Here is a 12,385-nt window from a genome sequence, read left to right as displayed (position 1 = left end):
AAGTGTATATTTACTTTTGGCACGATTTTGGAAAAATGGCGTTTCAAAATGGCGTTTCAAAACGGTGAAATCGTACGATTTCCTTACTTTTTATCAAACTACATCCTTCACAAGAACCGAAAAAATCCAAATTAATTTGGTTCAAACAACCCCACAATACTTTGTCATTGGCTTTTGAATGCTTCTATTACTTTAATTTTATATACACAATTCTTCTGTTCAAGATCTGAAATCCTGGTCCATCAGAGATGGTAGAGAATATCATCATGCTCGGTCAGAGCCGTGATCTCGGGCTAGGTATCCATGAGGACTGTGGTGCCTACCCGCTCTTCCACCGCCACCTTCCTCGACTTCCACACGAACTCGCAGACGGCTATGACGCAAGCTACCCCCATTCCGCCCATCAGGACCACGAACACGCCGCCCACGTTGGCCAGCCCCAGCTCGTTGGCCGCTGAAGAGGACTTGGAAGTCTCGTCCTGGAATTGAAATACAATGAAATCAGTTTAAATTCTTTGTGCATGATTTTTTAAACCTGCTTCATCTTTATAATCCCTTTTTCCGCAACCAGGGATGCATAGGGCAATGCATGGTAGACCAAACGTAGCGTCTAATCGTGAACAAGTATATTTGATTCGATGGCTGCTCTCAGGTAAACAATCTGAATTCTTGTTTATTGGTTGGCGCGTTTGCTTGCCATTTATTTATAAACGACATTTCTGCCATTTACATATATGTGGTTTAAAGTGTGCTTAAAAATAAAAAAATCGAGTATGATATACTAATATACTATAATATATAATAAACTGAAATACATACATATTTAAAAGTAATTATAAAATAACACAATACATTAACCAATCAAATCATAACTATTCTTACCCAATCTCCTGAAGTTGATTTGCTCTTTTCGATAAAAATATGTTGGTCACTTTATTTTTTAAGTTAGGCAGAGATAAACAAAATATATTAAAATATGATGCATATTCATTCCCGGTATTCTGTAATCTAACAAGAGGTAAGTTATATTGAGCTACCGTTCGAGAATTTCGACAATAAAATATTGTAGATGTTCTTTTTAACCCAGGTGGTACATATAATGAAATCAACTTCATTAGTTCAGGGGTCATTTCATTTTTGAGGTCCTGGGTTCAATTCCTGGCAGGATGGACGTATAACATTTGTTTTAGTGATTTTCCAAACTGGAATATTGAATTGATCCTGGACTGCCACCCGAAGTGTAGGACTTGACCTTGATGTAACACATTTTAGAAATGTACATGCACCATTGGCTGCGGACAGTGGAATGATGATGAACTACATTGAAATAAATTAAATATTTTTATAAACTTACTCTGCAAGAGCCTCCTCCTCTTTTTTCTTTCCACCATCTTGTTTTCAGTATATGCAGTTTTCCTTCCTCTTGCAACTTAAGCACCGCTCCACTGATTGCAGTTCTGTACGGAGAATCTGTAACAAAAAATAATTAATAGAGCCTTGTTTCATTTTTTCTACTACTACATATTTTTTGATTTATCAATATTTGGACGATCGCTTCCAAACAAAGTCAAAATTACACATCCTTCGTCTAAAATTACGATTCGTAATTACTCTAGAAAAATCATATTCCATTGGTAGATGACTTTTTATAATACTAAAATTCATTTGAAATTTCGCGAAACAGAAAAACAATATCGTCTATATTTTTGTATAATTTAAAATATGAAATTTTATTGATTTTAATACCAAAGATTAGTCAAATTTTGAAAATTGGTTTGAAAAACCACGAAATCACAGTACTTTTTTATTTTTTCATTTAATTAATTAAGTTCCATAAATGATACTGAACATTTTCTTAATTATCTTTGTTTATTAAATTTGTCTTCTTTGTTTATTTTTATATGTAAATATATATATTGTTAAGTGTCTTCGGCGCGGATTACCCCAGAGAGTAATTATAGTTTATAATGGAAAAAAATATGAATAAATAAACTAAACAAAATAAATAAAATAAAATAAATAAAATAAATAAAATAAATAAAATAAATAAAATAAATAAAATAAATAAAATAAATAAAATAAATAAAATAAATAAAATAAATAAAATAAATAAAATAAATAAAATAAATAAAATAAATAAAATAAATAAAATAAATAAAATAAATAAAATAAATAAAATAAATAAAATAAATAAAATAAATAGAATAAATAGAATAAATAGAATAAATAAAATAAATAAAATAAATTAAATAAATTAAATAAATTAAATAAATTAAATAAATAAAATAAATTAAATAAATTAAATAAATTAAATAAATTAAATAAATTAAATAAATTAAATAAATTAAATAAATAAAATAAATAAAACAAATAAAATAAATAAACTAAACAAAATAAATAAAATAAAACAAATAAAATAAATAAAATAAATAAAACAAATAAAACAAATAAAACAAATAAAACAAATAAAATAAATAAAATAAATAAAATAAATAAAATAAATAAAATAAATAAAATAAATAAAATAAATAAAATAAATAAAATAAATAAAATAAATAAAATAAATAAAATAAATAAAATAAATAAAATAAATAAAATAAGTAAAATAAGTGAAGTAAGTAAAATAAGTAAAATAAGTCAAATAAATAAAATAAATAAAATAAGTAAAATAAGTAAAATAAGTCAAATAAATAAAATAAACAAAATAAATAAAATAAATAAAATAAATAAAATAAATAAAATAAATAAAATAAATAAAATAAATAAAATAAATAAAATAAATAAAATAAATAAAATAAATAAAATAAATAAAATAAATAAAATAAATAAAATAAATAAAATAAATAAAATAAATAAAATAAGTAAAATAAGTAAAATAAGTAAAATAAGTAAAATAAGTAAAATAAGTCAAATAAATAAAATAAATAAAATAAGTTAAATAAGTAAAGTAAGTAAAATAAGTAAAATAAGTAAAATAAGTAAAATAAGTCAAATAAATAAAATAAATAAAATAAATAAAATAAATAAAATAAATAAAATAAATAAAATAAATAAAATAAATAAAATAAATAAAATAAATAAAATAAATAAAATAAATACAATAAATAAAATAAATAAAATAAATAAAATAAATAAAAAAAAAAAAATAAAAAAAAAAATAAAAAAAAATAAATAAAAAAAATATTAAAAAATAAATAAAAAAAAACCAAAATAAATCAAACAAATAAAATAGATAACAAAATAAATTAAATATAAAAAAAAAAAATAAACAAAATAAATAAAATAAAAATACATGTTTTTAGCGCAAAACAATCTGCTATAATTTGAGCCAATGTTATGGTCTTTTTATTTTAAGATTTGTCTAAATATGTATTATATTAAATTATATATGTTGTATCTAGTTCTGACCATGCAGTTAGTTTTTTTGCAAATGCACGGGTGAATAGTTATTTTTATAATATAAATCTAAATAAGTATTTTTATAATATAAATGTAAAAAAAATGGAAATCCGAGCGCTAATATCAAAAATCCGAATGCAAATGGCCGTGGCGTGAACGTACTTCCACGCACTATCCGTTCGATGCAGACATGTTGACGCTTACCTTTATATGCTCACGTGTATTATGTTTATAACGGTCCTAAATGTTTTGAAGAATCGCTTGGTTTACACATTAATAAAATAGCTGCGTAATTTACAAAATTCTCAAAAATGTTTCTCAAAAAAATTCTCGATTTCGTTCAATCAAAAGTTTGTCATAAAGCTTAGAAAGCGTGATTTTAATATGTTAAAATATGCATTAGTCTGTAGGTAAAAGCTTTCTAGAAGAATCTTTTAAATTATAATAAAAAAGTGGTGTCCTTACTTGGAGGCATTGCAATTCCATATCCTTTTGAGTCCAGCATTCCTCCTACTTGGGTAAGCTCACAGTTCCTTTCGATGACGTATTCGATGGATGTTGACTCCATCAGAAATGCGTAACTTCCTTTACCCTTTACTACCCTTTCCACCCCCTCCACGTTATTGGACGTAAACACAGAGGGCCTAGCAGACTCCATGAAACTCCACATGCGCTGGTAAGTTGAGAAGTTTGAATCCTGTTAATAATTCACAAAATTAAATAAATATTCATCATTAATTTATAAAAAAATTTAATTAGTACATTCATTTTAGGTAAAAATAACACGATTTGTCAAGAAACTAAAAACTTAAGGCATGACTTTTTACCATTTATTTTAAATATCGTCGGGTCAATGCCAAAATCGCGAATGTGCAAAAACATCGTTTCGAGATTTCGATGTGTAAAATTTAGAACTGGTGTCATAAATCTATTTATATTGTTACTTCACTAGCTTTCATTTCCTTTCCGCACCTAATGGTACATAGGGCACTGCATTGGTACACCAATCGCAACGTATCTTGATAAAAAAAATTGTAACATTAAGGTAAGATCATTAGTCCTTCACTTCAGGTCCAGGGACTATGAAATATTCTTGTGTGAAAACAACCTTTTTTAAATAAATATTTCATACCAAACATGTCGGAAATTGAACTTGAGACCTCTTGCATGGTAGGCAAACGTGTTGACCATTACACCGCGAGGCCGACAAAAGCCACTAGCTTCATATAGTTAAATATAAAAAAAGTCTACTGTTTAGATATTTTATTGAAAAATTAAATTATTTAATATTTGACTTTATTTTTGTTTTAAAAACATTGTTAATTTTGAAATTGCAAGATTTGCTAGAAAAAGGATAATTAGTATTTTTTGTAAAGTTTTCGTTTGAGGTTATAAATAAGTATTTAAAAAGTTTTAATGCATTTTGATTTTATTTGATTAATATAAATAATAATTGGTACTAAGCGCTCCGTTTTAAATGAAATTTTGTTGTATATTTTACTAAAAACTGTCAAAAATGCAATTCGCGACTTCAGAATGACAAAATAATGCTAAAACTCCATTTACGTGAAATCCACGAGTTTCTTTGATTTTATTTAATGCTGCGTAAACGTAAAATAATTTATTTAAGGTCTGAAAAATTATATTAGTGACGATGAGGAATGAAAAATACCCTGAAGAAAGCCGCAGTCGACCCGCCTCTGAGCGCACCATACTTGATCTTCGTCTGCTTAGCCAAGTCTTCAGCACTCTCAATAGGAGAGTCCATCCGTTCTACGGTGAGGAAGGCGGCGAGGTTAGCAGTGTATGAGGAGATCATGATCAAGGTAAAAAACCACCACATCCCGGCTACCATTCTTGTGGATACCGCTCTGAAATCGATAAAGGCAAGTTAGTATTCTAAATTTCATCATGGACAAATTCAAGTGCCCTAGCAAAACCAATATTATTTTTATCATTATGGATAACTTATAAAGCGCCGTTTTAGAAAAAGAATATTTCAAGGGCGATTTACGAAGCGATTCTATAGACAAATAAATTTGTAATTTAACTAAAACAATTTACTTAGTTAAAAAATGCTACGGATTTACTTTAATGATTTAAAAAACAGGTGAGTTTTAGGTTCTTTTCGGAACATCACTTCAAACTCACAGCCTCGCAGCTCCGCTGGGAGAGCATTTCATGTTATAGGGCCTGCTACAGCAAATACGCATTCACTGAATTTAGTGCGCTGTTTGCGAAGAAGTATAACAATTTTTTCCCTCGCCGTAAACGGAGATAAGCGTAAGATACCTGTCAGCTAGTTTATCTGGAATGCATAGTTCCCTTAGATACTTCAACGATAAGAAAATAGAGTTTGTAGTCCACCCTCTGTGTAAAACGTAGCCAGTGTTATTTCTGAAGTAGTGGAGTGATGTGACTGAACTTATATTACAATTAAATTACTATACCTATTAGGATTAAAAGAAACATTTTATGCACATATTAGATATTATGGAATTCTGAATTAATTAGTATAGTGACAAAAATGTACATAAAACATAAATACTAAATATCTTTGACTTACGCAAAACGTTCTGAAGCTTATATGCTACTTACATATTTCATAAATGTTATTTAACGAGTAAATCTAATATTCATTTTTGAATTTTTTCATTTTTTTTTATGATAAAAATTTACTTGTTATAAATAAATACTTATGTAAAAAAATTGTTTGCAGTTTCTGTGGAAATTCGTTTAGATGAAAAATATTTTTTGAAAACATGGCAGAATCTTTTTTATTAAGTTTTTCAAATGTTTTAGAAAAATAAAATAGTCAGAGATTTATCAAATTTGAATAATTATTATGTTATGATTGGCTTAAATCAAACATTAAACAGCTCAGAATCATACCGGGACTACAAGTAAAAGCGGGTAATGATAAAAAAAATGGACGCTGTTAGCTGAAAATTTAAATAAACGATTAACAAAACGCAAAAATGATTAAAAAATAACAAAAAATGCAGCAAAATTAAGACATTTTGATTTAAAAATATGTACAGTAGCCCCGGATACAACTATTTGCTTTTTAGTATTTGAAAAGTATAAAATAGCCAAGCTTACAGATTTCATTGATTTGTTTAATTGTTGAGCAAAAAGTGAGTTTATTTATTTATTTAACAAATTATTGACGCGAGATAATTTTTTACGTTATTTGTTGTTATTTCTATTATAAATTACTATTATCTTCCACCAAAAAAGTTTACTAACTTATGAGTATTTTTAAAAATTTTTGGTGCTGGAAACTTACTTCGGAGCTATATCTGAACCTTGCTGCATTAGGGATCCGATAGTAAACCAAAGGGAGTTGAGAAGCGAGAACTGATTCTCCAAAACTTGGGGCTCGTCCAAACAAGGGTGGGGGTTGTCCCACTCGTAAGGGCTGAACCTGAGGACCCCCAAAAAGACAGGTGTTAGATGACAGAAAAACAAAATTGGATGATAAAAAAAATTGGCTTAGGACACGAGCCAATTAGTGATGACCTTACCCGCTTTTACGTAGCTAGTCCATCAAAACGTTGAACTATTGAAATTGAGATGTTGTGAGACTTTTAAGTTATTCCTCATATGGTTATGATGTCACAAAAGTCTACATAGAATAAATGCCTTTACGTATATCTATTAGGGTGATGCTTAAAAGACCCAAAAATTTTTTTTGTTTCTTTTCTCTTGATTCACCCTCCCGTTTTGTTCTACCTAATAAGAGAAACTTAAATTAATTTTTTGAGATTTTTTGAGAAAAATTTAAAGGTCGCTACCGAAGATTAAAAAATCTAAAATTTTCCCAAAAAGTGATTATTTAAAAAAAAATGTATTTATCATATATTTTATTTTTTTTACATAATTAAAGCTAAAATGAGGTTATAAGGTCCATATATGTTACTCAAAGCTAATTTTGTATCATATATGTGTTACAATTTACTTTCGGGATGTGAACAAACAAGAGGAAAATTAGACAAAAAACATAGATTTTTATAAAATTTCTTTAACTGTCACAATTTAAAAAAAACTTATTACAGAATTAATATAAGCTTATATTAGTTGTTTAGAGTCCTTAAAAAGATTTTGATGCACAATTAACACGTAAAAAACTCATTATGCAGACAGCAAAGTTGCTTTTTTGTAGTTCGGGAACTTTTGTCTGAAGGACTTCACAAGAAGCAAAATATACTGCTTCTGGTCTTCATCTAGGGTCAGTATTTTGTTGTACTCTTGGATTAAGGACACCCTTTTCTCTGCTGTATCATTGACTACCTTAAATTTGGATACTATCTCCTTACTTTGAATATATTCCTTGTCTTTGATCCAGTCTTCAACTTTTTTCTTGAGGAAATCGGAGCTTAATCCGGTAATAGAAAAGAATCGTTTGGTGTTACTAGTGACAAAATCTTCTAGATTTTTATTACCAATGTTATCAATGTCTACATCAATTCTTTTCGGGCAAAAATCAGCTCCTTCTTTCTTTAGAGCTTCCACCATTTTCTTCTTAGTTTCATTTCTCACTTTGTCGTCAAAAAATGATAAGGCGATAAGTTCCTCTGAGACATACCATAAATGGCCACATACTTTATTTATTGCTTTTCTAGCTATGACAGGGTTTACATCCTCATACTTCTTTAAATCTTTGAGGAGTTCTAAGTCGTTTCTTGGGGCTGAACAAGCGGATGGAGCTTGGAACCAATACTTTATATAGATTAAGACTGTAAAAATACAGATTTCTCGCAAACCTTTTTCCTCTTGTTTTGTTAGTCTGAATTGTTCTCGAAACAAGAACATTTTCAGAGAGTAGATAGACTTTGCCATCCAACGTGCTCGGTGCAGACCTGCAGGATTTTTGAATGACACGCCATTTTTTAGTTCTCCTCCCAAAAATACAATGCTTAGTTGCAAGAGTTCCTTGTAATCATCTCTGGGCTGATATTCTGTCAATTGTTTCTTAGCAAAATTAATTATTTCATCTTTCACATCTTGGAGCTTTTCAATAGCTTCTTCATCAGTTTCTAACGTCGCATACTCTTTTTTATTAATTAATTGCCAGTTTTTCTGAAATCTTTTGAATAATGAATTATCTGGTCCAGACAAAGGCCCAGTTTCGTTTTGAACAACTGATTCCAGCATAATTTCCATAATGTGATGCCTACATGCTAGCCAGAGCATTTCCTTATCCATTTTCTGCTCAAGTAGAATACAAGCCCCTTTTCGAGACCCGGTATTAGATGCGGTTGTGTCAAAACTCATACTCATTACTTTATTGAGTAAACCCCATGAAAGGAGGGATTCATAAACTGCTGATGCAATTTTTTCACCTTCAGCAGACTCAAGTTTCGGAATGCAGAGAAGCTGATCCACCCCTTTACCAGAAACTAAAACTGGAAGTCGGTCAACAACTTCATGGCCTGTGAAATGTGAAAGTGTTTAGTGGGATAATAATTTTTTGTAATATAAAAAATTACCACAGAAAATTAAATTGAATTTTATCATTTTTTATTAAATTTAAAGCCTGGTAGCGACCCCTTAAACTTAATGAAATCCAACAAAATTTTAGTTTACTCCATTTTACATATGAGAGATCAAAATGGGAGGGTGAACCGTTGAATTTTTTAACTTTCATTTTTAAGCATCACCCTAATATCTATAAATAAAAAAACGAGTTTTTTTTTGTTATGACTGGCTTAAATTATATTTTTTTTAATGAATTATTGAAAATATATGAAATACGAGTACATTGTCAACTTTTTATTTTTTAGTACTGTATTTTTTAACATTTCGTATTTGGCTTACTGTTACACAATGCTCCAGGGGGATTTTTTAGCGTTTTTAGTGTTAAAAGTGTATACGTATCAAATTTGATGATTACATATTTTTGCATTACAAAAAGCTGAGATGTTCAATTAAATTGATAAATTTATGCTTAATACCTCGGTTAAAAGTTTTACTGACAAGAAAACCCTAATCAATTTGTGCGTAAAAATAACAATCTTATATTTTTAGGTAAATAACGAGTAAGATGAATTGAAATTATGTTAGGATACAGTGCCCGTAATTTTTATTTATAACCATCATCATTATATCCCTGCCCGCACCCGGTGGTGCATAAGGCATCGCATTGCCACAGCAAATGCAACGTATATTAAAAATCTCTTACATGAAGGAAAGGTGATTAGCCCTACGCTTCAGGTGTCAGTTTAAAAGCATGAGATCTATGACGGCTTTTTTATCAATATTTTCACAATTACATTTTCAGGCATCGAGCCTTGGACCTCAGGCATGGTATACGAACACTAAAAGGCGAATTTATCTTGGTTCTCATTTTCTAGTACAGTATGTAACTAATAAATATTTTTTATTATTTACATTTAAAAAAAATATATAAAACGTGGTAACAAAATTATTTTTATATGCTGTATGCATTTTATGTAAAAATAGTTTTTTTTTTTAAAAATAAATTAAACAATAAACTGTTCAAATTAAAAGCCAGATTTTTTTTATTTACAGATGTATTGAAGTAATTTTTAAGATATTTCTCATTCATATGTCATCATCATGTTTTATTTAACAAACGTTCATTGAAATTATTGGCAAATAGTTTTTCAACTCCAATTTAGAATTTCACGTTTTTTAAGTAAATAGACTCACGAAATCTCAATTTCCATAGTTCAAACCGTCGAAGGATGTTTCCCTTACTTTGGAAGGAAGTCACAACTCTGCTGCATGAGGGATCCTATAGCGAACCAGAGGCAGTTGACCATAGAAAAGATGTTCTCCAGACGATCAGGTTCAGAGGGGTTACAAGGATTGGGTTTGTGCCACTCGTACGGGGTAAACCTTTATCACACAAAACATTGTAAACATAATGAATAGAAACATGGTTAAGTGGTTTATTATTGCAGAGAGAAAAAAGTACGCGTAACCCAAAAATAGTAGCATTTATATGATATTTTAAGTTTTCATTCTGCTGAAAGACATGTCATTTTTATCCATAACCTCAAGGATTCACGTACAAACACATTCATTTTTTACATTTAACAGGTTATTTTTAATTAAAAAAAAAGAAGTGGAAAAATAACTTTATTAGCTAAAATTGCACGAACAGCTTTAAGAAAGATACTTTTTATAAAAGTTAAAGATTTTTATTATTATTAAGTGATACATAATTCAGTTTTCAGCTCAACCCTTTAAATTTTTTTCCTGTGAAAAATAGTTCTTTTGTATTAGAATGATACTAATTTTAAATAAAATATATAAACAGTTTTTTTCGTTTTTTTTCTTTCCAGATAATTAAATTTTCTGATTTTTATTCGTTTTATTACATAAGGCATAAAATTTTAATTTATCCCAAAGTCGTTACGTATTTTGTATACAATTTTCAATATCAGTTCCTCTGAGTAGGCGTGATGGCTTTGATATTAGAAAATTCTAAAGCAATAAACAAAAGTTTGTTTCATTTCTGTTTTGCTCACGTAAATTATTACGTAGAGTTTGATTAAAAGAAACACAATGCGATAACAAGTATTGAAGTAGCAGACACGAGTTTCTGAAATAACGCCAAACTAGGGTGTAAGGCTTTATTTGATCAGAAGTACGGAATTCCAGTTTGAATTCTCTAATTTCAAAGAGAATTTGAAGCGAAACTAAACAAATACTAGATGTATTGTGAGATGGAGGCAAAGCGTTAATAAAATTTTATTTTACAGTGGAAATATTATTTTCAGACACGAAATTTCCACTCAATAAAAACCCTGAGATACCAAAGGTTCATAGATTTTTTAATTATTAAATTTTAATTATAATATTTAAAATACGTGTTAAGTTATATTTAACTTTTAATTATCATTTTTACCACTGACTGGATTACGTCGTGACCGCTTTTTTGAATAAAAGTTAAACACATTATATGATTCAAATACATTTTTACTATAAAATTTCATAAAATTATACAATTTACATCTGTTTTCATTATATACACCCAAACAAAACTTAAATTCATACAATTGTTATTAATTTAAAATTAAGTTATTTTAATTTCTAGGTACTTTTTTATACCTATAATTATATAAAATCATGATTTACAACCGCTGCTTGCACTTGTATAAAACAAAAAATGTGTTTAATCTCCCAGCACTCTGACGATGTTGGTCACGACAAATCCCGGTCACTGATAAAAAATATAAATAAAAGTGGAATAAAACCATAAACGTATTTTTATTATGATAATTAAAATGCAGTACCACCAAAAAAGGTCAGAAAAAAATCAGTTATATTTATGGTGTTTAAAAATAGTGCAAATTAATTTATTTTAATGAAGGTTAGTCCACTCTCATACTCATAACATTTCACAAAACTTGTGTTATTTAAAATGCTTTAATTTATTTTTGAAAACCAAAAATTATGTTTTTTCTTTTTAATAACTTTTTTGTTAAATCCATGAAACCTGAAGAATAAATGTAAACAAAATAATCTGTTTTTATATAGGTACCAACGTAACTAAGTTCAGTCGCTAGCGTAAAATATTTCGGTTTGAAAATAGGTAAGTTCATGAGATGGAACCTACGAAATGAAGAAATTTACTAAAAAATAAAACAAATTATTTTTTTTTTCAGACATTTAAAACGTATATTAAGGATAAAAGAACTAAACATCTGTGCGATGGGTTGTTTAATTCAATGCTGACGTATGGTCTGATTGGCAGAAGCTACAAAAAGATTATTGCTTCAGCAGCTGAAGCCCAAAAATTAGTGATAAGAGTTATACTCGTATATAAAAATCTATACCTGGCATCCAAGTGATTCACTTTTCAAAAAATTTCAAGTACTACATATCCGTCAACAGTATATATTAAAGTCAGAAGCGATCACGCATCTCAACAGGAAAAAATACGCAACAATTTTCCATCGTCGTAATACTAGATACTCCAAAAAGGATCTCATGCTTCAAAAAGGAGGTAATA

At 28.3% G+C, this 12,385-nt stretch overlaps 1 protein-coding gene across 5 annotated transcripts in view; it reads right to left on the bottom strand.

The window, feature by feature from the left end:
• KaiR1D (Kainate-type ionotropic glutamate receptor subunit 1D) overlaps positions 1-12,385 on the bottom strand; it is a 174,833-nt gene that overhangs the window by 4,574 nt on the left and 157,874 nt on the right. Inside the window, exons 10-15 of one of the 5 annotated variants that reach the window (XM_088231274.1) lie at positions 10,123-10,263; positions 6,689-6,826; positions 5,072-5,270; positions 3,865-4,096; positions 1,355-1,470; positions 279-479 (exon numbers count right to left, since the gene is read on the bottom strand). In XM_088231274.1, the coding sequence (XP_088087400.1) occupies positions 294-479; positions 1,355-1,470; positions 3,865-4,096; positions 5,072-5,270; positions 6,689-6,826; positions 10,123-10,263 (1,012 nt within the window). In that variant the 3' untranslated portion in view covers positions 279-293. Of the gene's footprint in view, positions 1-278; positions 480-1,354; positions 1,471-3,864; positions 4,097-5,071; positions 5,271-6,688; positions 6,827-10,122; positions 10,264-12,385 lie in introns of those variants that run through there. The other 4 variants (XM_088231269.1, XM_088231270.1, XM_088231271.1 and 1 more) reach the window with 4 other exon arrangements.

Source organism: Micrasema longulum, unplaced genomic scaffold (genome assembly GCF_059751315.1).
Source record: "Micrasema longulum isolate JH-2025_06_02 unplaced genomic scaffold, ASM5975131v1 h1tg000866l, whole genome shotgun sequence".
Classification (NCBI taxonomy): Eukaryota; Metazoa; Arthropoda; class Insecta; order Trichoptera; family Brachycentridae; genus Micrasema; species Micrasema longulum.
Note: the sequence above shows the minus strand (reverse complement) of the source record. Positions and strands in the feature narration are given on the sequence as shown.